Raw genomic sequence first — 26908 nt, 5'->3', positions numbered from 1 at the left:
CACCAGACTCTTCTGTCTATGGGATTTCCCAAGCAAGAATACTGGAGTGGGTTGCCATGGCCTCCTCCAGCGGATCTTCCCGACAGAGGGGTAGAACACATCAATAAAAAAGTTTCTTTTTTACAACTCTATCATGAAGAAGCTGTCCTTCCAGAAACAAAAATACAAACAAAAGGAAATAAGGAAAAATATTGAGAGGGTTTGATGGTAATATGTGTTTAGAGAAGCATCATCCTGGGAAAGACCACGTGACATCTAGAGGGACAATTCTGTATATTCTAGGGGTGAGGTTTGAGCCAAGACTTGATGATGGTAAGAAAGCATCATCCCAAGACGGTGGGCATTGGGGAGGGAAGACAGGGAGCGTTAAAGCTCTGATGCTGCTGTGTTGTGCTGCGGAAGCAACCAGAGGCTGGTGTGTGACAGCTCAGGGAAGCAAAGGGAAGTGGGGAGAAGCTGGGGGGATGCTACTGTCAGGCGAGTGTATGTTCCTAGGTTTTTGTCTCATTACAACAAAGATTTGGAGTGATGGACATTAAAGCCCCCTCAGCGTGTCACAGCTCTCGGGTCTTGGACAGACCGTGTTAGAGCTCTCAGGTATCGAATGGACCATGTTATAGCTCTTAGACAAATCAGTGTTACAGCTCAGTGTTAAAGCTCTGTTTTATTTAGAAGATAGCAGGAAAATCCGTCTTCAAGGTGTGAGGGCATGTGGATCCAAAGACGCGAAGAGAAGAGCGCCCCAGCAAGCAGAAGAGAGAGAGAGCTAGCTTTGGCTCCTCTTTTAATTTTTAATTTTTATTTAATAAATGGTACAAAGCACAATGCCAAAAACATTAACAGTTAAAATTTCACCAAATGAAAAAAATACTATAGAATACACAGTTGCTTCTACATTTATTTTACAACTGCCTCAAGCTGCAAAAAGAAAAAAACCCAATGCCATACCTAAGTTATCCCTCTCTCAAAATAATGCCATTTATATTGTAAACCACAAGCTCCTCATCAAAAGACGGGAACTACTTTTGTTAATTCAGATATATATATATATATATGACTGTATCACTTTGCTATACACCTAAAACAAACACAACACTGTAAATAAAGTATAGTACAATATAAAATAAAAATAAGTAACAGATCTTTGGGGCTTTACACTGAGTTAGATCATGGCATCTGGTCCCATCACTTCATGGGAAATAGATGGAAAAACAGTGGAAACAGTGTCAGACTTAATTTTTTTGGGCTCCAAAATCACTGCAGATGCTGATTGCAGCCATGAAATTAAAAGACGCTTGCTCCTTGGAAGGAAAGTTATGACCAACCTTGATAGTATATTAAAAAGCAGAGACATTACTTTGCCAACCAAGGTCCGTCTAGTCAAGGCAATGGTTTTTCCCATGGTCATGTATGGATGTGAGAGTTGGACTGTGAAGAAGGCTGATCGCCGAAGAATTGATGCTTTTGAGCTGTGGTGTTGGAGAAGACTCTTGAGAGTCCCTTATACTGCAAGGAGATCCAACCAGTCCATTCTAAAAGAGATCAATCCTGGATGTTCATTGGAGGGACTGATGCTAAAGCTGAAACTGCAATACTTTGGCCACCTCATGAGACGAGTTGACTCACTGGAAAAGACTCTGATGCTGGGAAAGGTTGGGGGCGGGAGGAGAAGGGGACGACCGAGAATGAGATGGCTGGATGGCATCACTGACTCTGTGGACATGAGTTTGAGTGAACTCCGGGAGTTGGTGATGGACAGGGAGGCCTGGCGTGCTGTGATTCATGGGGTCGTGGAGAGTCGGACACGACTGAGTGACTGAACTGAGCTGAACTGAGAGTTCCTGGCTCCTCTTTTTATATGCCTTCCACCCCCCCTGCCTGCCCTATGTAAATTGGGCCAGCCAGGAGTGTTGTTTGTTCTACCTGAGGTCCTCATTCCAGTCCTCGGACCTTCCTTTGTTCTATTTTCCCGGGCTTTCCCCTTCCTTGTCTTTTGGCCACCGCCATTTTGGACTCAGGGAGTGTATGCTCCTCCGTTTTTGTCTCGTCACAACAAAGATTTGGAGTGATGAACACTAAACCGAGGAACATACACTCACCTCACACTGCAGACCCCGAGGCAGTACAGACTTTGGGAGGGCTTCAGGCCAAGGCAGTATCCAGAAGTCTTTGAGGAGAGCAGGCATATGACTGAACTTTCATTTGAAAAGGGTCTTCATGAAAATACAAATCAAAACCACAATGAGGTATCAACCGCTACCGGTCAGACTCACCAAAAAGGCTACAGGTAGTAAATGCTGGAGAGGGTGTGGAGAAAAAGGAACCTTCCTACACTGTTGATGGGAACGTAAACTAGTGTAGCCACTATGAAGAACACAATGGAGTTTCCTTAAAAAACCAAAAATAGAGTTACCATATGATCCAGCAATCCCACTCCTGGGCATTTATCTGGAGAAAGCTCTAATTCAAAAAGATACACGCAGCCCCATGTTCATAGCAATACGATTCACAATGGCCAAGATGTGGAAGCAACCTAAGTTTCTATCAATAGATAAAGGGATAAAAAAGATAATGGTCTATGTATATAATGGAATATTACTCAGGCATAAAATGGAAAGAAATAATGCCATTTGCAGCAACATGGATTGACCCAGAGACTATCACATTGAAGTAAGTCAAAGACAAACATTATATAAATCACTTATATGTGGAATCTAAAAAAAAATACAAATGAATGTATTTACAAGACAGAAACAGACTCACAGACGTAGAAAACAAATTTATGGTTACCAAAGGGGAAAGGGGGTGGGGGGAGGGATAAATTAGGGGTTTGGGACTAACTTGGGAGTTTGTGGTTTTTCCCATGATCATGTATGAATGTGAGAGTTGGACTGTGAAGAAAGCTGATTGCTGAAGAATTGATGCTTTTGAACTGTGGTGCTGGAGAAGACTCTTGAGAGTCCCTTGGACTGCAAGGAGATCCAACCAGTCCATTCTAAAGGAGATCAATCCTGGGTGTTCATTGGAAGGACTGATGCTAAAGCTGAAACTGCAATACTTTGGCCACCTCATGCGATGAGTTGACTCACTGGAAAAGACTCTGATGCTGGGAAAGGTTGGGGGCGGGAGGAGAAGGGGACGACAGAGAATGAGATGGCTGGATGGTATCACCGACTCTGTGGACATGAGTTTGAGTGAACTCCGGGAGTTGGTGATGGACAGGGAGGCCTGGTGTGCTGTGATTCATGGGGTTGCGGAGAGTCGGATACGACTGAGCGACTGAACTGAACTGAACTGAACTGGGAGTTTGGTGTCTGACTCTGTGTGACCCTTTGGACAATAGACCACCAGGCTTCCCTGTCCATGGGATTCTCCAGGCAAGAATACTGGAGTAGGTTGCCATGCCCTCTTCCAGGGGATCTTTCAGACCAAGGGAGGGAAGCCAGGTCTCCTGCATTGCAGGTAGTCTCTTTACCAACTGAGCCACCAGGGAAGCCTCATATACATTCTGCTGCTGCTGCTGCTAAGTCGCTTCAGTCGTGTCTGACTCTGTTCGACCCCACAGACAGCAGCCCACCAGGCTCCCCCGTCCCTGGGATTCTCCAGGCAAGAACACTGGAGTGGGTTGCCATTTCCTTCTCCAATGCATGAAAGTGAAAAGTGAAAGTGAAGTCGTTCAATTGTGTCCGACTCTTCGCGAACTCATGGATGGCAGCCCACCAGGCTCCTCCGTCCATGGGATTTTCCAGGCAAGAGTACTGGAGTGGGGTGCCATCACCTTCTCCGCATACACATACTACTCTACATAAAAGAGATAATCAATGAGGACTTAATGTATAGCAGAAGGAACTCTACTCAATATTCTGTAATAACCTATATGGAAAAAAAATCTAAACAAGAATGGATATATGTATGTGTATAACTAAATCATGTTGCTGTACAACTGAAACTAACAGAGTCTTGTAAGTCAACTATATTCTAATACAAAATAAAAACTATATTAAATTGAAAAATAAGTCCTTTGGGGCACATTTAAAAGAAGTTTCGTCTGCACTGACTCACAGAACATGTGTTTGCCCTTTTTGTTTTATGTGAAGCAAAATGCTATACAGTTTAATTTTGAAAATGCAATTGAGAGTTTGTGAATCAGCATAGCAGAAGTTTTTTTCTTTAAAAAAATCCCATGTCATAACTCCAGAAAACCCCAGAATGCTGCCAGGACACTAATTCTAGAAAACTCCAGAATGCTGCCAGGACTCATGGCAGTCTTACCAGCGACAAAGCTCTAGTGCTGTGTGTCAGGGGAGGAAGTGAGGGCCCCGGGCGGGCAGCATCTCTCAGGCGGGGACCAGGTGAGCCGTATCCCTTCTGGTCTCCAGGTCACCACCCAGAGACGCTCACCGCTGGGGGGATGCGTGAATGAGTGGCTGGCGGCTGCCTTTACTCCACCCAGGAGCCCCTTCTTGTCTTCTGCTCCAGACACTCCCACAGACCATAAACAGCCCTCATCTCGCAGGAATGACCTCCCGAGGGTCTCCGTGAGGCTGTGACTCTTCAGGTCAAGGGCGGAGTTGAGCAGCGCCCTGAGTAGACAGCGGAGCTCGGATGGGAGAGCCTTAGGAGGCCGCCTGAGTCCCAGCCCACGGTGTCCTCACAGGTCCGAGCTCTGGTGCTGGAGGGACGAGCCCCAGATGGGGGTCAGGACAGGGGGCCCCTGCTTGTCGGCTCCTCTCTGGGCAGGTCTCCGGGGTCTCTGGGCCCAGGGGTGTCCTGTCCGCTGTGTGTGGAGGGGGAGGAGCTCCGGCTCTGAAGTTCCTCTTCTGTGAACAGTTTGTTGCTCCTCCCCAGCTTCCCTTGGGTCCCCGCAGCCCCACCTCCCTCTCCCTTCCCTTCTCTTTTCACACACGGGACGCCCAGACAGCCTCCAGCTCAGACATGCTGCTGCTGCTGCTGCCGCTGCTGTGGGCAGGTGAGTGGATGGCGGGGCGGGGGTCGGCGGGGCCGGGGGCGGCTTGGCTGATCCTCGATTCCCCCCAGGGTGCCTGACTCAGGATCTGAATTACTGGCTGAAAGCACCGCGGTCCATGTCGGTGCAGCAGGGCTTGTGTGTCCGCGTGCCCTGCTCTGCCCACTATCCCGGGGGCTTCCACAGTGGTTCTACCCCTGTTCACGGCTTCTGGTTCCGGGAAGGGGCCAATATATTCGTGGATGCCCCCGTGGCCACAAACAAATTAGATCGTGAAGTTCAGGAGGAGACCCAGGGCCGATTCCACCTCCTCGGGGACCTCAGGGACAAGAGCTGCTCCCTGGAGATCAGAGATGCCAGGAAGACCGACAGAGGTTCCTACTTTTTTCGTGTGGAAAGAGGAAATATGAAATGGAATTACATGTCTGAACAGTTCGTCTTGAATGTGACAGGTAAGCAGTGGATCTAGGAGAGGCCACAATGGGGGGCATGGGGGTCCCAGGGCAGGGCTGGGATGAGGGCTCCTCCTGGGAGGCATTGAGGGTAAAGCAGGTGGGGGCTCAGAGGGAGGGGCTGGACTGAAGCCTGAAGCTTCGCTGGGGGGGGGCACACCTCAAAGCCTCCTCCCAATCCCCCATCTGCCCCCTCCTCGCACCAGCCCTCACCCACCAGCCCCACATCCACAGCCCGGGGGCCCTGGAGCCCGGCCGCCCCGGGAACCTGACCTGCTCCGTGCCCTGGGCCTGTGAGCGGGCCACGCCCCCCACCTTCTCCTGGACGTCAGCTGCCCCCAGCTCCCTGGGCCCCAGGACCCCCTTCTCGTCGGTGCTCACCCTCACCCCACGGCCCCAGGACCACGGCACCAGGCTCACCTGCCAGGTGAAGTTCCCCAGAAGCGGGGCGGTGGTGGAGCGGACCATCCTGCTCAATGTCACCTGTGAGTGGGGGGTGAGGACGCCCGGGGGGCCTGAGGGTGTGCGGGCAGGGGGAGCTGGGGTGGGGATGCGAGGTGCCCTTGTCCTGGAGGCCCGGCTGAGGAGGGGTCTAGAGGGACATCAGGCCTGTCCCTCCTGGATTTTTGTGGCTTCTGGGTTTTTGAGGGTGGGGAGGGAATGTCCACACTTGTCTCACTCCATCCCCCCCCCCCCAACTGAAGAGGAAAATGCTTTCTTCCTGTCCTAGGTGCTTCACAGAACCCAAGCAATATCTGTGCCCGGGATGGCACAGGTAGGAAGGAACCCCTCCCCCACCCCCGAGGGGCATTGACTGGAGTGGGGCCTCTGCCAGCTTAGCTGTACTTTTCACATTCAAGTTATGGGGTTTGAATGGGGTCCTGATTGAGACAGAAGCCCCCATTAAATCTTGTCCCCAATATCCTCCAACTCTGGTCTTGCCAAGTGACCCACACCTTCCTCCCCGCCCATTCTAAACTTGCTCTTTGCCCTTCTCCAATCACTGAAGTTCTTGGCAGACATTTTTAAAAATTAGACTTTATTTTGAGGAACAGATTGAGACTAAACATACTCTTTATCCTTCACCAATCACTGAAGTCCTTGGTGGGCATGTTTTTTTTTTTTTTTTTTTTAACGAATGAGACTTCATTTTGAGGAACACATTGAGGTTCACAGCAGAACTGATCAGAAGATAAAGAGACTTCCCCTGCCTTCCTGCAGTTTCTTACACACACACAGCCTCTCCCTCACCAACATCCCCCCGCTCCTAGGGCACATGTTACGGTGAACTTCCACTGACACATCCTTTTCAACCGAAGTCCACGACTGATGTTAGAATTCACTCTTGGCGTGGCACGTTTTGTGCTGTGTGTGTGTGCTCGGTCATGTCTAGCACTTTGCCACCACCACCTGGACTGTAGCTGCCCAGGCCCTTCTGGCCATAGAATTTTCCAGGCAAGGATACTGGAGTGGGTTGCCATTTCCTACTCCAGGGGCTCTTCCTGATCCAGGGATGGAACCTGCGTCTGTTGTGTCTTCTGCATGGATAGGCAGATTCTTTACCATTGTACCACCTGGGGTACATTTCATGGGTTTGGACAAAGATGTGATGACATGTATGCACCATTAGAGTGTCACTCAGAGTGGCTTCATTGCCCCCAGTGTCACTTTGGGCCATTCTTTGACTGTCAGCACCAACCCCCACCCCAGCCCTCACACTGACCCTTCTCTGGAGCCCAGTACTCCCCTCGTTGCTCTAGTCCCACAGGTCATGACAACTGGACAAGGAGCCCCATCAGCAGTCTCTCAGCAGTGCCCATCCAATCATTGATAAGTAATGTCCAGATGTACCTCATCTTGAGAGTTGGTGTCCCAGGAGGCTTGGTCAGGCAGGGCCAGGAGTACCGTCTGGATCTGATATGAAGGTCTGAGAAGGTTTCTTCTTCCACTTCCTTCTGGAGGCTCAAAACACCATTGTGAACTCTGAGTGACAGCGCCAACAGAGGCCAGGAGAACAGATTTAGACACCCGCCCTGGAAGGAAGGAGGAGCAAGGCCCTTCAGCATCCCCCAAAGACTCGCCGTCTGTCTGTCTGTCTGGAACGTCCATGGGGCTCCGAGCCTCATGGCTCTGCTGTGGCTGGCTCTGGGGTCTGCTACATAGAAACCCTGGATAGAGAAGTAGCTGACTCCAAGGAGAGCTGAAGTTTGTTGGAAGAGTGTGGGCTGGAGAGGCAGTGCTGCTTAGACTGTGCCCTTCCACAAAAGGCTGAAGTTCTGAGAGGGGAGGGGAACCGAGCGGCTGGACGCTGCCCGTGAGGGGTGGGGTGCCCCTCTGCGCGCTGAGGAGGGGAGTCAAGGTTGGAATTCTCTCCAAGTGTCTCTCTGGTCTGCAGGGGAATCGGGGACGGGGGCAGGAGTGACCGAGGGGGCCATCGCAGGAGCTGGTGTCACCATGCTGCTTGTTCTCTGCTTCGGCCTCATCTTCTTCGTGTGAGCTGGGCTGGGTGTGGGCTGGTGGAGGAGAAGAGGGGCCTGGAGGGATTTCAAGCACCCAGAGCAAGGGCGGGGTTGCAGGGGTAATGAGAATCCAGCTAGTAGCCACCTAGCCAGGCGTGACGGTGCTCCCAGCCCTGGTCCTAGACTTTCAGGACCCGGTGGGGTGGGGGTGGGGCGCCTTGTTACAGTTTTGTGATGAAGGCTCCTGGACTTACTCTACCCTTTTTAAATTTGTATTGGAGAGTCCCTTGGACTGCAAGGAGATCCAACCAGTCCATCCTAAAGGAGATCAGTCCTGGGTGTTCATTGGAAGGACTGATGCTAAAGCTGAAACTCCAATACTTTGGCCACCTCATGCTAAGAGTTGACTCACTGGAAAAGACTCTGATGCTGGGAGGGATTGGGGGCGGGAGGAGAAGGGGACGACATAGAATGAGATGGCTGGATGGCATCACCGACTCGATGGACATGAGTTTGAGTGAACTCCGGGAGTTGGTGGTGGACAGGGAGGCCTGGCGTGCTGAGATTCGTGGGGTCGCAAAGAGTCGGACACGACTGAGTGACTGAACTGAACTGAACTGATAGTTGGTTTATAGTGCTGTGTTAAATTCAGGTATACATCAAAGTGAATCCATCATGCATATAACTACATCCACTCTTTTTTAGATCCCTTTCCCATATAGGTCATTACAGAGTATTGAGTAGAGTTCCCTGTGCTGTACAGTAGGTCCTTATTTCTTATCTATTTCATGCATCGTGCTCGTGCTCAGTCTCTAAGTCATATCTGACTCCTTGTGACCCCATGGACTGTAGCCCACCAGGCTCCTCTGTCCATGGGATTCTTGGGGCAGGAACACTGGAGCGGGTTACCATTCCTTCTCCAGGGGATCTTCCCAACCCAAGGATTGAACCTACATCTCCTGCACGGGCAGGCGGATTCTTTACCACTGAGCTACCAGGGAAGCCCATTTTATGCAGAGCAGTGTGTATACGTCAATCCCAGTCTCACAATTTATCCCTCCCCCTGTTTTCTGCCCTGGTAGCCATTAGTTTGCTTTCTACATCTGTGACTCTGTCTCTGTTTTGAGAATAAGTCCATTTGTACCATATTTTTTTTTTAGATTTCACATTTAAGTGATATCATATGATATTTATCTTTCTTTGTCTGACTTCAGGCTTCTCTAGTGGCTCAGATGATAAATAATCTGCCTTCAGTGCAGGAGACCTGGATTCAATCCTTGGGTCAGGGAGATCCACTGGAGAAGGAAATGGCAACCCACTCCAATATTCTTTCCTGGAGAATTCCATGGACAGAGGAGCCTAGTGATTTACAGTCCAAGGGGTTGCAAAGAGTTGGACATGAATGAGCAATTGATAATTGTCTGACTTACTTCACTTAGTGTGATAATCTCTAGGTCCTTCCATGTTGCTGCAAAACAGCATTTCATTCTTTTTTATGGCCGGTAATATTCCATTGTAGGGCTTCCCAAGTGGTGCTAGTGGTAAAGAAGCCACTTTCCAATGCAGAAGACGTAAGATACATGGATTCAATCCTTGGGTCAGGAAGATCCCCTGGAGGAGGGCACAGGAACCCACTCCAGTATTCTTGCCTGAATCCCATGGAAGAAGAGCCAGGCGGGCTACAGCCCATAGGGTTGCAAACAGTTGGACATGACTGAAGCGACTTAGCATACATGTATGCAATATTCCATAGTATACAGGCACCACATCTTTTTTATCCATTCCTCTGTCAAGGCACATTTAGGTTGCTTTCGTGTCTGGGCTATTTTAAATAGTGCTGCAATGAACATTGGGGTGCATGCATCTTTTTGAATTGTGGTTTTCTTTGGATATATTGATCTGGCCCTATACTTGACCTGCATTAATCACTCACTCCAGCCTCAAAAGAGTGATCCTGTGTCACAAACTCTCTCTCTCATCAGAGTGAAGACCTACAGGAAGAAGGTAGCCAAGACCGCAGTGGACATGGAGAACACCTATTCTGCCGCAGAGCCAGCTTACCTGGTGAGTGACATGGGTACCCTGGCAACGCAGCCTGCCCTGTGTATCCCCCCCTTGCGCGGGGTGGCCCATAGCCATGCTCCTTTCAGCATGTCCAGAAATGAGCTCTTCCTCTTCCCCTTCTTGCTTGTTTGAAGATGTAGGATTCATTATTATTCAAATGTGTGAGGCCGACAGATCAGGAGATGATTGCCATGGAAAAGACAGTTACTATAGTTCCCAAGAGGAGGGTTCATGCCACACCACAAAATCACACCATTGTTTTATTGTTTGTGGGGCAGGTCTTGGGCTTCTTTTGCATGGTTTTGTTGCTAAGCAAGCCTGCTAGGTTTTGTGGTTAAGCAGGAGAATGGAATGACAATCCACTTCAGTATTCTTGCCTTGAGAATCCCATGAACAGTATGAAAAAGCAAAAAGATAGGACACTGAAAGATGAACTCCCCAGGTCAGTAGGTGCCCAATATCCTACTGGAATTCAGTGGAGAAATAACTCCAGAAAGAATGAAGAGATGGAGCCAAAGCAAAAACAGCACCCAGTTGTGGATGTGACTGCTGATAGAAGCAAGGTCTGATTCTGTAAAGAGCAATATTGCATAGGAACCTGGAATGTGAGGTCCATTAATCAAGGCAAATTGGAAGTGGTCAAACAGGAGATGGCAAGAGTGAATGTAGACATTTTAGGAATCAGCGAACTAAAATGGACTGGAATGGGGGAATTTAACTCAGATGACCATTATATCTACTACTGTGGGCAAGAATTCCTTAGAAGAAATGGAGTAGCCATCATGGTCAACAAAAAATCTGAAATGCAGTACTTGGATTCAATCTCAAAAAAGACAGAATGATCTCTGTTCATTTCCAAAGCAAACCATTCAATATCATGGTAATCCAAGTCTATGCCCTGACCAGTAATGCTGAAGAAGCTGAAGTTGAACAGTTCTATGAAGACCTACAAGACCTTATAGAACTAACAGCCAAAAAAGATGTCCTTTTCATTATAGGGGACTGGAATGCAAAAGTAGGAAGTCAAGAAACACCTGGAGTAACAGGTAAATTTGGCCTTGGAGCACGGAATGAAGCAGGGCAAAGGCTAATAGAGTTTTGCCAAGAGAACTCACTGATCATAGCAAACACCCTCTTCCAGTAACACAAGAGAAGACTCTACACATGGACATCACCAGATGGTCAATACCGAAATCAGATTGATTATATTCTTTGCAGCCAAAAATGGAGAACTTCTATACAGTCAGCAAAAAAAAGACTAGTAGCTGACTGTGGCTCAGATCATGAACTCCTTATTGCCAAATTGAGACTTAAATTGAAGAAAGTAGGGAAAACCATTAGGCCATCAGGTATGACCTAAATCAAATCCCTTATGATTATACAGTGGAAGTGACAAATAGATTCAAGGGACTAGATCTGATAGACAGAGTGGCTGAAAAACTATGGACAGAGGTTCCTAACATTGTATAGGAGGCAGAGATCAACACCATCCCCAAGGAAAAGAAATGCAAAAAGGCAAAATGGTTGTCTGAGGAGGCCTTACAAATAGCTGTGAAAAGAAGAGAAGCTAAAGGCAAAGGAGAAAAGGAAACATAAACCCATTTGAATGCAGAGTTCCAAAGAATATCAAGGAGAGATAAGAAAGCCTTCCTCAGTGATCAGTACAAAGAAATAGAGGAAAACAATAGAATGGGAAAGTCTAAAGATCTCTTCAAGAAAATTACAAGATACCAAGGGAACACTTCATGCAAAGATGGGCACAATAAAGGACAGAAATGGTATGGACCTAACAGAAGCAGAAGATATTAAGAAGAGGTGGAAAGAATGCACAGAAGAGCTGTACAAAAAAGATCTTCATGATCCAAATAATCACAATGATGTGATCACCAGCCTAGAGCCAGACATCCTGGAATGTGAAGTCAAATGGTCCTTAGGAAGCATCACTACAAACAAAGTTAGTGGAGGTGATGAAATTCCAGTTGAGCTATTTCAAATCTGAAAAGATGATGCTGTAAAAGTGCTGCATTCAATATGACAGCAAATTTGGAAAGCTCAGCAGTGGCTACTGGACTGGAAAAGCTCAGTTTTCATTCTAATCTCAAAGAAAGGCAATGCCAAAGAATGTTCAAACTACTGCACAATTGCACTCATCTCAAACGCTAGCAAAGTCATGCTCAAAATTCTCCAAACCAGGCTTCATCAGTATGTGAACTGTGAACTTCAGATGTTCACAATGGATTTAGAAAAGGCAGAGGAACCAGAGATCAAATTGCCAACATCCGTTGGGTCATTGAAAAAGCAAGAGAGTTTGAGAAAAACATCTACTTCTGCTTTATTGTCTATGCCAAAGCCTTTGACTATGTGGACCACAACAAACTCTGGAAAATTCTTAAAGAGATGGGAATACCAGACCTGCCTCTTGAGAAGTCTGTATGCAGGTCAGGAAACAACAGTTAGAACTGGACATGGAACAATAGACTGGTTCTAAGTAGGAAAAGGAGTATGTCAGGCTGTATATTGTCACCCTGCTTATTTAAATTATATGCAGAGTACATCATGAGAAATGCTGGACTGGATGAAGCACAAGCTGGAATAAAGATTGCTGGGAGAAATATCAATAACTCAGATATGCCGATGACACCACCCTTATGGCAGAAAGCGAAGAAGAACCAGAGAGCCTCTTGATGAAAGTGAAGGAGGAGAGTGAAAAAGTTGGCTTAAAACTCAACATTCAGAAAACTAAGATCATGGCATCTGGTCCCATCACTTCATGGCAAATAGATGGGGAAACAGTGAGAGACTTTATTTTTTGGGGTGCCAAAATCACTGCAGATGGTGACTGCAGCCATGAAATGAAAAGACACTTGCTCCTTGGAAGAAAAGTTATAACCAACCTAGACAGCATATTAAAAAGCAGAGACATTACTTTGCCAACAAAGGTCCATCTAGTCAAAACTATGGTTTTTCCAGTGTCATGTATGGATGTGAGAGTTGGACTATAAAGAAAGCTGAGCACCAAAGAATTGATGCTTTTGAGCTGTGGTGTTGGAGAAGACTCTTGAGAGTCCCTTGGACTGCAAGGAGATCCAACCAGTCCATCCTAAAGGAAATCAGTCCTGGGTGTTCATTGGAAGGACTGATGCTCAAGTTGAAACTCCAATGTGAAGAACTGACTCATTTGAAAAGTCCCTGATACTGGGAAAGATTGAAGGCAGGAGGAGAAGGGGACAACAGAGGATGAGATTGTTGGATGGCATCACGGACTCAATGGACATGAGTTTGAGTGAACTGCGGGAGTTGGTGATGGACAGGGAGGCCTGGCGTGCTGCAGTCCGTGGGGTCACAAAGAGTCGGACATGCCTGAGTGACTGAACTGAACTGAAATCTGTTTTCTCAAGTAATCATTAACTGACAGGGGTCTCCCATATTTTTCTACTTACAATCCCCTAGTGGGATTAATTGTTTAATCACATATTCTGTCCCTCATTCTGTCCCTACCATTGGGAAATAGCTACCTTCTTTGAGAGTTTCCCTGTAACATAATAATATTTTCTACATAGGGCTTCCCAGGTGGCCCAGTGGTAAAGAATCTACCTACAATGCCAGAGAGGCAGATGTGGATTCAATCCCTGAGCCAATAACATAATATTATTTTCTACATAGGTCTATGTGAGTGTTCTGTAGAGTTGGAAAACAATCTGTAGCCTAATAACTGTTGGATGATTGAAAAAACAGAACCTTGAGAAATGTTTAATAACAGAATGGAAGAAGGAATAAATGCTTGTCCCAGAGTCAAATTCACTTCATCAGCCCTCTCTGCCTCCTCATCCCGAAACATCCCTTGATGTGACCCCTTTCTTTGCTCTCCACACAGGATGACCAGCGGGAGTCCAAGTCAGAGGAGTCTTCTGACCCCACAAGTTACGCAGGGGCCACCCCCTCTTTGGAGCTGGAGCAGGAGCTGCATTATTCCACCATCATCTTCCGTGGGGAGAAGCCTCGGGAGAGCCCTCACTCAGAGTACGCGGAGATCAGGACCCAGTGAGGCCCGCAAGGCAGTATGAGCCTCAGTGTCGGGACGGCCATATCTTCCACAGGGAGGAGGACCCTCAGGCTAATTCTTGGAGACCTGACATCCCCACCAGCAGTGGGTTCACGAACTACTGCCTGCAGGTTTCCTGATATATGTCTTAGGCTTTGCAATCACAGAGATTGGGCTCAGATCCATGCTCGTTCATTTACAGAAAGTAGCATCTTGTGACCCACCTACCCCGACCCCATCCACCAAGCCTCGGTTTCCTGCTTTGGTGAAACAGACATGAGAAGTCCAGCCTCACAGGGCTGTGGTGAGGATTAAATGGAAGTATGAAATATGCAACAGAAGTCTTGATATATTGTGACTTTTGACTGAAAAAAATAACCAACAAAAACATACACAATCTGAAAGTTGTGAGTTACGTTTTATTTGGGGATCTTACTGAGGACTATAGCCTGGGAGACAGCCTTTCAGACAGCTCCGAGGAGGTGCTCTGTAGCAGTAAGGGAGGAGCCAGGATATATAGGCGTTTTTGCTGAAAACAAACATGTAACTGAACATCAAAAGATCACTGCTAATCACAAAAATCAGATACCTCAAGGTAATGATTTTAGTGCTTTTCTATGTATGGGAGGATGCAAAAGTCTGAATCCATTGGAAATTATTCCTTAGATACGCATTTTAATAATCTAGGGCCATTATTGTGTTTTTCTCCATCCTGAGTTCTCCTCAGAGCACAGCAGCAGGGCAGACTGCTGTGGCTGATAGCTTGATGGTCGGCAACATTATTATTTTGTTTGCACATTTCACCCCGAGCTGGGTCGGTCCTGTCCCCGGGGACCACATTGGCTACATTTGTCAGTCTCTCTCTTAATCAAAGCTCTCCCTTGGATCCCTTTTCTGACTTGACCACCAGCATCATCTTTCTCCATTCCTGAATTTTCCTTTTCCATCCTCTCTACCTGCTACTGCTCCTGCTATAGGCAAAATCAAATAATTCCATTTAGAGAATTTCTTAAAGCTTAGAGCTCACCATAACCAGAAGATTGTTCTCTCTCCTTAATCCAGCGGAAGAATTTGCAGGCTTCTCAACCTGATATTCCAGGTCAGCAGTCAGGAAACTTTTTGGTAAAGGGACAAATAATAAGTGTTTAGGCTTTTCAAGCCATATGGTTCCTGTTGCATTTCCCAGCTTCTGCCCTCTGTTCACAACTATAAACCTCCAAAATGGTGCAAGAGACAACCAAGGAGAATTCTGGAAGGTGGTAAGAAGAAAAGTGAGCTTCAGTTCAGTTCAGTCGCTCAGTCACGTCTGACTCTTTGCAACCGCACGGTTTCAGCACGCCAGGCTTTCCTGTCCATCACCAACTCCAGGAGCTTGCTCAAACTCATGTCCATCCGGTCATTGATGCCATTCAACCATCTCATCCTCTGTCATTCCCTTCTCCTCCTGCCTTCAGTCTTTCCCAGCATCAGAGTCTTTTCCAATGAGTCAGTTCTTTTCATCAGGTGGCCAAAGTATTGGAGCTCCAGCTTCAGCATCAGTCCTTCTAATGAATATTCAGGACTGATTTCCTTTGGGATTGACTAGTTGGATCTCCTTGTAGTCCAAGGGACTCTCAAGAGTCTTCTCCAACACCACAGTTCAAAAGCATCAATTCTTCGACACTCAGCTTTCTTTTGTAAGTATTCAGGCTTTTTAAGCTGTGTGGTTCCTGTTGCATTTCCCAGCTTCTGCCCTCTGTTCACAACTATAAACCCTAAGAATGATGCAAGAGACAACCAAGGAGAATTCTGGAAGGTGGAGGAACAATACAGAGTCAGGGCATCTCAGTCTCCACAACCCAACCCACTCAGACCCACCATCTCTCTAACCCTGACTAAGAGACAGTCAAGGGTCATCACCATATTGCCAGGGATGCGCACACCCATCCCATCCTCCAGGTACATCCTCTCTCCTTCCTCCTAGGGGCTCCCACAGCCTGGTCCTCCCGGTTGGGTCAGCCCTGGGCACGCCCGACTCTGCAGCCCTTCCCCCACCCCGCTGGTGCTCACCCAGTGTCAGCCCCACCCCCACCCCGCCCCCAGGACACTCTGCTCTAAAGATGGCTGCAGGAGCAGCAACTGGCTCAATCAGAGGAGGGACAACCCTAGCAGAGGCCAGGTCAGCACCGCCTGGAGAAGTAAGAGCCCACTGGAATCAGAGACAGGGCAGAGAGGAGAAGCAGCGGTTTCCTGGGGTTGCCACACTGTTCCTTCCCTTTTTCCCTCCCGGCCTCAGAGGACTCCCATCCTGCCAGCTGACCCCTGGCCATTGTGTGCGCTGAGCACTCCATGGGTTGATTCTTCTGGGGGACCCCGTGGGTTCACTTGCTAGGGCTGTTTCAAGGAAGTTCCACCAGCTGTCAGGTTTGAACAGCAGAAATTCATTTGCTCATGAACCTGGAGGCTGGAAGTCTGAGATCAAGGTGTCCGTGGGGCTGGCTCCTTATTTTTTCTTCATTTTTACATTTTAAAAAATTAACTTATTTTCAGCTGCGCTGGGTCTTTGTTGCTGCCCGTCTCCGTTTTCTCTAGTCGCAGCGGGTGGGGGCTACTTTCGTTGCAGTACACAGACTTCTCACTGTGGTGGCTTCTCTTGTTGAGGGGCACGGGCTCGAGGCCCACGGGCTTCGGTAGTTGCAGCTCCCAGGCTCCAGAGTGCAGGGTCAGTAGTTGTGGTGCCCGGGCTTAATCGCTTTGCAGCCCGTGGGATCTTCCCGAACCAGGCACTGAACCCGTGTCTCCTGTCTTGGCAAGTGGATTCTTAACCACTGGACCACCAGGGAAGTCCCTAAGTTTTAAAACAATTTTTGATTAAAGTATAGTTGCTTTACAACGTTGTATTAATCACTGCTGTACAGCAAAGTGATTCAGTTATACACACGTACACAGCCTTCTGTGGCCTCTCTTCTTGGCTTGTAGACAGTTGTCTTCTCTCCGTGTCTCCACGTGGTAGCTTCTCCATGTGTGTCTGTGTCCTAACCGCTTCTTCGTACATGGACACCGGCCCTATGAGGGCCAACCTCAATGAACTCATTTTACCTTAATTATGTCTCATGTACAGTTGTGAGAGTTGGACTGAGCGCCAAAGAATTGATGCCTTTGCACTGTGGTGCTGGAGAAGACTCCTGAAAGTCCCTTGGATAGCAAAAAGATCAAACCAGTCTATCTTAAGGAAAATCAACCCTGAACATTCATTGGAAGGACTGATGCTGAAGCTGAAGCTCCAGTATTTTGGTCACCTGATTCGAACATTGGAAAAGTTCCTGATGCCAGGAAAGATTGAGGGCAGAAGGAGAAGTCGGTGTCAGAGGATGAGATGGTTGAATGGTATTGCCAATTCAATGGGCATGAACTCGGGCAAACTTTGTAAGATGGTGAAGGACAGAGAGACCTGGCCTGTTGCAGTCCATGGGGTCGCAAAAGGCTGGACACGACTGGGCAACTGAATGATAAAAGCAACCTCTTTAAAGGCCCTGTCTCCAAATGCAATCACATTTAGAGGCACTGGGGGTTAGGACTTGCACATATGACATTTTTAAAGCGGGGGGTGATACAATTCAACCCCAACAGCCCATGAACACAGGGCTGCAATTCTGCACAGAATGGTTAGGCCCCTTCCCAAGGTGGCACAGCATGCATTGGGGAGCTAGGCTCGGCCCAGAGCCAGCCGACTGCAGAGTCTGTGCCCCGGATCCCCTCTTTGGAGGCCTCAGGTGAGGCTTTGGTATCAAAGATACGACTGACCGCCAGGAGCTTCTCACTGAAGGAGGGACTCAGAGTGATCCCTGAGAAATGGGTAGGGCCAGACACATGACCTGCAAGACGGCCACACCAGAGTCTGTGGAAAATGCCCGGAAGAGGGTTGAACATTATTATTCCTGCATGAACAGATGAAAAGAAGAAGGCAGCTTGCACCCACTGCAGTGCTCTTGCCTGGAGAATCCCAGGGACGGAGGGGCCTGGTGGGCTGCAGTCCATGGCGTCACGAAGAGTCGGACCCGACTGAACGCCTTCACTTTCACTTTTCACTTTCATGCATTGGAGAAGGAAATGGCAACCCACTCCAGTACTCTTGCCTGGAGAATCCCAGGGACGGAGGAGCCTGCTGGACTGCAGTCCATGGCGTCACGAAGAGTCGGACCCGACTGAACGCCTTCACTTTCACTTTTCCCTTTCATGCATGGAGAAGGAAATGGCAACCCACTCCAGTGCTCTTGCCTGGAGAATCCCAGGGACAGGGGAACCTGGTGGGCTGCCGTCTGTGGGGTCACGAAGAGTCAGACCCGACTGAACGACTTCACTTTCACTTTTCACTTTCATGCATTGGAGAAGGAAATGGCAACCCACTCCAGTGTTCTTGCCTGGAGAATCCCAGGGACGGGGGAGCCTGGTGGGCTGCCGTCTGTGGGGTCGCACAGAGTCGGATACGACTGAAGTGACTTAGCAGCAGCAGCACAGATGAAAAAGCTGAGGCTTGGAGGGGAAGAAGGGCAGGCCCACCTGCCCCCAAAGGCTGTCATCTTGCTCTCAGTGCCTGGCTCCCAGGCCTGGCGTGTGCAGTCAACACCAGGGGGGCCAGGGCAGGCGGCTGTTGCTAGGTCAAGAAGCCCCATGCTCCCCTGGGATCATGTTCTCATAGCAGCTTCATTCTGGTCCCACCCACTCTGGCAATTTACACCCGGGAACTCACCTTCTAACTGCACAGAGCAATCGAGATTTTCCTCCCAACCCCAAGCTGGCTGCCCCCAGCTCACACTGTATCAACAAGACCTGGGGCGTCAGAGAAGTTCTCCAGGATGAGACAAAGTCTGTCCCATTCTTCCTGGGGCTCCAGTCCCTGAAAGCAGAGATGCTTATGTGCGCCGTTGTCACGGCCATCTCAGTAACTAACCACCACCTCCTTCATCCGGCAGGGTGGGTACCCATCCCCATTTTTCATGCCTAGAGCTTCCCCGGCTGCCCCTGCTGCCTGCCACACCCGGCCTGACTTCCAGCTGTGGATAGAGGTGCAGGGGGGTCGGGCCAAGGACAGGGAGCCGGGAGCCTCCCCCGGGCAGTGACCCTCGGCGGGGCCTCATCTGGACGGTTCCACTCCAGGATTCGCGCGGCTCTGGCAGCCTGTGGGTGCCGAGTTCCTCTTTTGTGGTCTGTCACTTTCTGACCTCAGCCCTGGGCTTCCTGGTAGGGCTTCCTCTCAATCCTGTGACACCAAGGCTCCAAGACTGTCACCCCAAAGATGCTGCTGCTGCTGCTGCTGCTGTCGCTGCTCTGGGTAGGTGAGTGGGGCGGGGGCTCGACTAACCCTCGTTTACACACAGGGTCCCTGGCTCAGGATCCGAGATACCAGCTGGACATGCGGCGGTCCGTGTCGGTGCAGGAGGGCCTGTGTGTCCACCTGCCCTGCTCCGTCTCCTATCCCCAGGAAGACTGGGAGGACTCTGACCCAGCTCATGGCTACTGGTTCCGGGATCGGGCAGATTCCCCTCGAGATCCAGCAGTGGCCACAAACAACCCAAAGCGTGTGGTGCTCAGTGAGACCCAGGGCCGATTCCTCCTCCTTGGAGACCCCCGGGCCTACAACTGCTCCCTGGACATCAGAGACGTCCAGAGGAGGGACGAGGGGACATACATCTTTAGGGTGGAGAGAGGACCTACTGTGAGATACAATTATAAATGGCATCTGCTCTCGGTCCGTGTGACTGGTAAGGATGGGGCCTAGGGGAGGACACACATATAGGGGTCCTTAGGGTCCCCAGGGCAGGGTGGAGGGGAACCCTGTCTTCTCATACTGGGAGGGACCCAGGGCTACAGGATGCTGGGGAACAGACTGCTCTCAGGGGCACAAAGGGGCCCCCCCTCCAGTCCTGGGTCTGTGTCTCCCCATCTCCAGCTCTGACAGACACACCTGACATCCACGTCCAGGGGACCCTAGCATCCGGCAGCCCAACCAACTTCACCTGTGCGGTGCCATGGGCCTGTGACAGGGGGACACCCCCCACCTTCTCCTGGACTGGGGTTGCCCTCACCTCCCTGCACCCCAAGAGTTCCCACTCCTCAGTGCTCACCCTCACCCCGAGGCCCCAGGACCACGGCACCAACCTCACGTGTCGTGTGACCTTCCCTGGAGCTGGTGTGAGCACAGAGGCGACCATCAGGCTCAATGTGTCTTGTGAGTTGGCGGGGGGGTGGCAAGAGGCTGGGTCCTCGATGGTGTGGGGGAGAGGGAGGCAGGGCCTGGGCTGCTGGAACTGGGGAGGATGGAAGAGGACATCCCACTCCACTTGCTTCCCATTTTTGATGTTTCTGGGAGGAAGGGCCTATGTTCCTGCCCCTGAAAAGGGACAGTTATGTCTGTCTGTCCAGATGCACCCCAGAACCTGACCATCAGAGTGTACCGGAAAGAAGGTACAGGTATACGTCAAAACCTCTCTTCTTGGGGCAGTGACGGAAGTGGGGTCTGTCTCTGACCTTCTGAGCAGATCTGGGGTTCAGGACTCAGATGGAAGGTGTGGGAACAGTAAGGGTGGGAAGCCCCCCACCCTGACTCGTGGGCTTACAAACTGGCCTTCCCCTTCCGCTGACGCTGTTATGGATGTCGCCTGGCCTCTTCCTCTCCTAATGGACGTAACTGTCCCCACTGCCTGGGCTCTATCCTCCTCCCAAATCCTGCCTTCTCTCTTCTTAGGGGTTGCAACTGTGCCCATCTTTTCCCACTTCTGGGTTCAGTGACTTCAAATGAGGCATTTGAAATTGGCCACGATGGGAGTTTTTACACAGAGGAAATCGACAGTGCTCTGAACCAAGACAATATGAGCCACTAAGCAATGCAAGAGACAGACAGAGCGAGGCTAGCTTTCTCTCTGTCTTGCCAGGACCTGAAACTCTGGGCAAAAGCCAGTCTCTCTCAGTCCAGGAGGGCCAGTCCCTGCGCCTAGACTGTGTTCCTGACAGCAACCCTACTGCTATGATCAGCTGGACCCGAGAGAGCCTGACCCTGAGCCCCTCAACTTCCTCGAACCTTGGGGTCCTGGAGCTTCCCCGGGTGGAACTGAGGGACCACGGGTTATACGTCTGCCGAGCTCAGCATCCACTGGGCTCCAAGGAAGTGTCTCTGAGCCTCATTGTGAGAAGTGAGTTGGAACACACCCAGGGGAAGGAGGCCGGGGTTCCAGGGAGGGGAGAGCTCCCCTGATCCCTTGCATCTCTCCCCACAGGCCCCCTGCAGCTGCTGGGCCCCTCCTGCTCCCAGAAGGACGAGGGTCTGAGCTGCAGCTGCTTTTCCCGAGCCTGGCCGGCCCCCTCCCTGTGCTGGCGGCTGGGTGAGGGGCTGCTGGAGGGGAATTTCAGCAACGCCTCCTTTGAGGTCGCCTCCAGCTCCAGCGGGCCCTGGGCTAATAGCTCCCTGAGCCTCCAAGAGGGGCTCAGCTCTGGCCTCAGACTAAGCTGCGAGGCCCAGAACGCCCACGGGAAACAGAACGTGAAGATCCTGCTGCTGCCAGGTCTGGGGAAAGGGGAAGTCATGCATCTGGGTCTTAGAAGACGTGGAGAGGAAGAGAAATGGGTGTGATTCTGGGCTAAAGGGGACTAGCATTCAGGGTCTTCTGTGGTAGCTGGGGAGTGGGGCACAGGAGGCTGCAGTCGTATTAAAGGATGGTGGACACAACACTGAGTCCTGGGGAAAAGTGGGCACACTCGTGGGTCATGGATATGAGAAGGCTGGGGGCTCAGGCACCCGCTTGAGGGGGGCTGGAGGTCACCCCAGCTCTCATATCTGCAGGGAGACCAGGACCCAGGACTGGCGTGGTTCAGGGGGCCGTCGGGGGAGCTGGTGTCACAGCCCTGCTTGCTCTCTGTCTCATCGTCTTTGTGTGAGTGATGGCCTCAGCTGGGGACCACTATGGGGGTGGGAGCAAGGGGCGATGAGGAGGGTGAAGACTCAAAGCATCTTCAAAACTCAAAGCTCAGGACTTCCCTGGTGGTCCAGTGATTAAGTATCTGCCTGCCAGTGCAGGGCGCACGGGTTTGATCCTCGGTCCGGGAAGATCCCACATGCCCGTGGGACAACTAAGCACGTGTCCCACAACTACTGAAGCTTGGGCGCCTGGAGCCCCGTGCTCTTCGACTAGAGAAGCCACTGCAGTGAGAAGCCCGTGCAGGGCACCTAGAGAGTAGCCCACACTGGCCCCAGCTAGAGAAAGCCCCTAGGCAGCAAGGAAGACCAGCACAGGATGGCATCAGCGACTCTGTGGACATGAGTCTGAGTGAACTCCGGGAGCTGGTGATGGACAGGGAGGCCTGGCGTGCTGTGATTCATGGGGTCACGAAGAGTCGGACACGACTGAGCGACTGAACTGAACTGAATTAAAAAAAAAACAAAAAACCCTCAAAGCCCAGAGTTGAGGGCACTGATGGAGTGATGACGCTGGAAAGGAGGTGGCTCGCTGAAGTGGCATTGGGAATGCTGCCTCCTGACATCTTGGCCCAGGGCAGACCCTGGCGCTGGCCGTGCGGGAGAAGGGCCCTTGCTTCTGCACGGTCACGGTCTCTGCAGCTGGACACCGGCCTGCGCTCAGGAAGTCTCTCTGGACTCCCTAGAGGAGCCCTCTTAAAGGCCCTGGTCTCTTTTATCCAGAGTGAAGATCTACAGGAGGAAGTGGGCGGAGATAGCGTCGAGCCACGATGGTGACCGCCCCGCATCGCGCCCCGCGTCCCGGGTGAGTGGCGTGGGCGGCTTTCCGTCCAGTGTCCCCACCGGACCCCTCTGCCCGCACAGGGGCCATGGAGGCCTACTCAGCACCTCAGAAAAACGCGTTCTTCCTCCCCACCCCGCTCCAAGTTTGCAAGTTTCTTGTTGCACTCAAATCACCCTCTCGTCTTTCCGCCACTCCCCAGAGCCTAGAATTCACCGAGTCCTGTCCCTCTTCCTTTTAGCAAAGCTCTTCTCCTTTTGGCCCCTTCCCTGCTGAGCCCTTACTTTCTCCTGGGCCACTGGCTCCTTCTCTCCTCCCCCAATAAGCTCTCAGCAGAAGTTCCCCAAACAGCTTTTCTTTGTGGTCACCCCGTGCTTGTCCCCCACAGTCTAGATCCAACAGAAATACAATGTGAGCCGTGAGTATAACTTAAAGCCTGCTGCTGCTGCTGCCAAGTCGCTTCAGTCGTGTCCAATTCTGTGCGACCCCACTGACGGCAGCCCACCAGGCTCCCCCGTCCCTGGGATTCTCCAGACAAGAACACTGGAGTGGGTTGCCATTTCCTTCTCCAATAACTTAAAGCCTAGCCATGGTTAAAAAAAAAAAAAAAAGAAGGAGAAAGGAACGTGAGATCGGTTTTTATATAATATTTTATTTAACTGAATGTAGCCGAAGTATTATCATTTCAAACATCATGTCATCAATAGTCAACATAAATGTACAAATTACTAATATTAATAGGATATTTCCTTTCTCTTCTCTCTGCCTTCCTTCCTTTTTCTTTCTTTGTTTCTCTTTCTCTCCCTGACTTTCCTTCCTTCCCCTTTCTTTCCCTGTCTTTTTCTCCCTTCCTTCTTTCCTTCCTCTGCCCCTCCCCTCCCTTTCTTTCTCTCTCTTTTTCTTTCTTTCTACAAAGACTTTGACCTACAATATTTATTTTGTATTCCCAACGCATCTTTGTTCTGATTCACTACATTTCTTGGGTTCAGGAGCCACATGTGGCTAGGGGCTCCTGTACTGGACAGCACAGGCCCAAGGAATCAAGCCCAGATTCTTCAGTCTGGTGTTCTGTAACCTCTCCCCTGCTAAGTTCTCCTGCCAGCATCCTGTCCTGCCCCACAAATGAGCTTATTGTATTCTATGATATTATGATCTATAATAAGAAATATATATTTGATCTTTATCCCCTATTCCTGACACAGAGCTCCTAGAACGCTTGAACCTTGCAGTGATGGGAGTGTTAAAGGGGTCTCTTGTTATTTTCATGGGGTGACTTTTAGAAAGTACCTAAGGATAGGGCCTGGTTGCCAGGAGAGCCAAGCAGAGGGGACTGGAGCTTTTAGTCCTGCCCCCTGACCTCCAGGGATGGGAGAGGCGCTGGAGGATTTCAGTCGCCAAAGGCCAGTGGTTTAGTCAATCATATCTGTGGAGTAAAGCCTCCCTAAAACCCTTGAAGGATGGCGTTTAGAGAGCTTCCGGGTTGGTGAACAAGTGGAGATTTAAGCAGGACAAAGCAATTGGAGAAGGCATGGAAACTGTGTCCTTTCCTATACCTTGCCCTCAGCATCTCTTCCATCTGGCTGTTTCTAAGATAATATTGTCTAGTCGCTCAGTCATGTTCAACTCTTTGGACCCCGTGGACTGCAGCATGCCAGGGTTCCCTGTCCTTCACTGTCTCCCTGAGTTTACTCAGACTCATGTCCACTGAGTTGGTGATGCCATCCAACCATCTCATCCTCTTGTTGCCCCCTTTTCCTCCTGCCCTCAATCCTTCCCAGCATTGGGGTCTAAATAAGATCATTTGTATCATTTTTTTTAGATTTCACATATAAGTGATGTCATATATTTGTCTGTTCGACTTACTTGTAGGTCCATCCATGTTGCTACAGATGGCTTTGTTTCATTCTTTTTTTTTTTTTTAAGGTATTTTGTTGAAGTATAGTTGATTTACAATGCTATGTTAATTTCTGCTGGACAGCAAATTGATTCAGTTATGCATGTATATATATATACATTCTTTATCATATTTTCCCCATTATGGTTTATCAAGGTAATTGAAAAATTCCCTGTGCTATACAGTAGGACCTTGTTGTTTATCCATCCTATATATAATAGTTTGCATCCGCTAATCCCAAACTCCTAATCCATCTCTCCTTCACCCCATCCTGCTCCTTGGCAATCACAAATCTGTTCTCTATGTCTGTGAGTCTGTTTCTCTTTTATCTCATTCTTTTTTAAATGTCATGCCAATTGACGTCATTTAAATATTCCCCTGCCATACACCAGGCAGACTGTCATCACACTTCCCTATAAGAACCACAGGCCTGTCCCCCCAACACCGTGAGCTCCTGGACGGCAGCGCAGGTCTCCTGCAGACCTCTGTGACTCTCGCCCACAGCACCCTGCTTCTGTCCATCAAAACACAATTTGCAATTCGATAAGTTTTGAGTGTGTGACAAGTTCATACTGTCTCTTTGTCCTGATAGACATTCCAAGATCGGGGACCTTGTCTGTGGAAGAATCATTTCACTTTGCTCCCTCTATCTTCCTATCTGTAAAATGGGGATAACGTTTATATCACCCATGGAGGGAGGTTGTAAGGATTCAGTGAGATGAGTAATAAGAAGAACAGACCATTATGATTAAAGGTATGAATGAATGGAGTGACTGAATGAGTGACTCCTCAGGAACTGGGTGTGAAAATGGATGAGTGAAAACATGCCCTCCTCAAGCTCTGGGTTCCCGTCTCCAGACCTCAAAGGCCAGCTCACGTCGTCCTCTCTTCCCACTCAGGGTCACTTCAGTGAATCCCGGTCAGACAGCCCCTCTGACTACCAGACCCCAAGTCCAGCTGCTTCCACCTCAGAGAAAGAACAAGAGCTCCATTATGCAAGCCTCAGTTTCCAGAGACCGAGGACCCACAACTTTCAGTTCCGGGACACCACTGAGTACTCAGAGATCAAGATTGGGAAGTGATAGGACCCCGCCTCCATCCCCAGCACCTCTGAGGGACATGTGTGTCGATACTGATTCTTGAAGACTTGGCTGCCTGCTGAGCCAAAGCTTATAAGTGAAAAGGTGAAGTTCCTTGGAGTGGCTGAAGGTCACAGTTAGAGAGTCCTGGGTTCAAATCCAGGCTTGGGTAATGCTAAGGGTGTTATGTCAAGCAAGTCAAAAGAGTTTACCTCTCTGTGCCTCAATTTCCTCCTCTGTAAAGTGAGGATAATATTCCTTAGTTCAGTTTAGTTCAGTCACTTAGTCATGTCCGATTCTTTTTGACCCCATGGACTGCAGCACGCCAAGCCTCCCTGTCCATCACCAACTCCCAGAGCTTGCTCAAACTCATGTCCATTGAGTTGACGAAGCCATCCAACCATCTCATCCTCTGTTGTCCCCTTCTCCTCCCACCTTCAGTCATTCCCAGCATCAGGGTCTTTTCCAATGAGTCAGTTCTTCACATCAGGTGGTCAAAGTATTGGAGTTTCGGCTTCAGCATCAGTCCTTCCAATGAATATTCAGGACTGATTTCCTTTAGGATGGATTGGTTGGATCTCCTTGCAGTCCAAGGGACTCTCAAAAGTCTCCAACACCACAGTTCAAAAGCATCAGTTCTTCAGCACTCAGCTTTTTTTATGTAAGCATGCACTGTGGGATGTGACTGAAGTGACTTAGCACACACACATACACGCACTGTGGGTGTTGTTAACCGTATTTGTGATATGTCAGCTTTTGATTCTACCACATACTTCTATTTTGCCTGACTAGTTTTTGACTATTCTTAACAACATGTATTTTAGTTTTTTGTTTTTCTATTCTGGTGGGGTGTGACATGTATTATTTTTTTTTAAAGTAAATCTAAATGCAATTATCTGGGTGGAGAAGATACTTCCCAATACATGTATCTAACAAAGGACACCCAGAGTATATAAAGAATATGTATTTTAAGATAATAAAAAAATAAACAATAAATTTTTAAAAAATTTAAAGGAATATATAAAGAGCTTCAACAAATCAATAAGAGAAAGTCAGACAAGAAAATAGAAAGGCAAGATAGTCAAATGGCCAACAAGCATACAGAAATGTGTTCAACTTTTGTAGCTGTCGGGGAAATACAAATGAAAATCACAGGGATATGCCAGTTGCATAGTAACATTGGCTAAGATAATAAAAAATACTATCAAGGAAATTGAGTGTTG

General features: G+C 49.3%; 2 protein-coding genes across 7 annotated transcripts; both read left to right on the top strand.

Annotated features, from left to right (window-relative positions):
* The first annotated feature begins 4709 nt into the window (after positions 1-4709).
* On the top strand, positions 4710-14387 carry LOC129546466 (myeloid cell surface antigen CD33-like). 5 transcript variants are annotated; one of them, XM_088829912.1, is made up of 7 exons: positions 4710-4969; positions 5038-5418; positions 5625-5903; positions 6149-6193; positions 7814-7910; positions 9860-9941; positions 13816-14387. In XM_088829912.1, exons 1-7 carry the CDS (start codon positions 4936-4938, stop codon positions 13984-13986), a joined length of 1089 nt encoding a protein of 362 aa, XP_088686038.1. In that variant the 5' UTR covers positions 4710-4935; the 3' UTR covers positions 13987-14387. The 5 variants fall into 5 exon arrangements, with proteins under 5 accessions (XP_088686038.1, XP_088686034.1, XP_088686037.1 ...); XM_088829908.1 differs by having other exon boundaries at positions 4792-4969; positions 5586-5903; XM_088829911.1 differs by having other exon boundaries at positions 4794-4969; positions 5236-5418; positions 5586-5903.
* A 4845-nt stretch (positions 14388-19232) lies between these two features.
* Positions 19233-26681, top strand: LOC129546450 (sialic acid-binding Ig-like lectin 13). 2 transcript variants are annotated; one of them, XM_055411429.2, is made up of 8 exons: positions 19233-19724; positions 19913-20191; positions 20386-20427; positions 20895-21152; positions 21237-21521; positions 21800-21890; positions 22655-22736; positions 25506-26681. In XM_055411429.2, exons 1-8 carry the CDS (start codon positions 19259-19261, stop codon positions 25686-25688), a joined length of 1686 nt encoding a protein of 561 aa, XP_055267404.2. In that variant the 5' UTR covers positions 19233-19258; the 3' UTR covers positions 25689-26681. The 2 variants fall into 2 exon arrangements, with proteins under 2 accessions (XP_055267404.2, XP_055267403.2); XM_055411428.2 differs by having other exon boundaries at positions 20386-20433.
* The last annotated feature ends 227 nt before the right edge of the window (positions 26682-26908 follow it).

The sequence above is a fragment of the Moschus berezovskii genome, chromosome 22 (assembly GCF_049115385.1).
Source record: "Moschus berezovskii isolate FMDL1 chromosome 22, NW_MosBer_1.0, whole genome shotgun sequence".
In the NCBI taxonomy this organism is placed as follows: Eukaryota; Metazoa; Chordata; class Mammalia; order Artiodactyla; family Moschidae; genus Moschus; species Moschus berezovskii.
The sequence above is the reverse complement of the archived record's forward strand: the minus strand, read 5'-3'. Positions and strand labels throughout refer to the sequence as shown.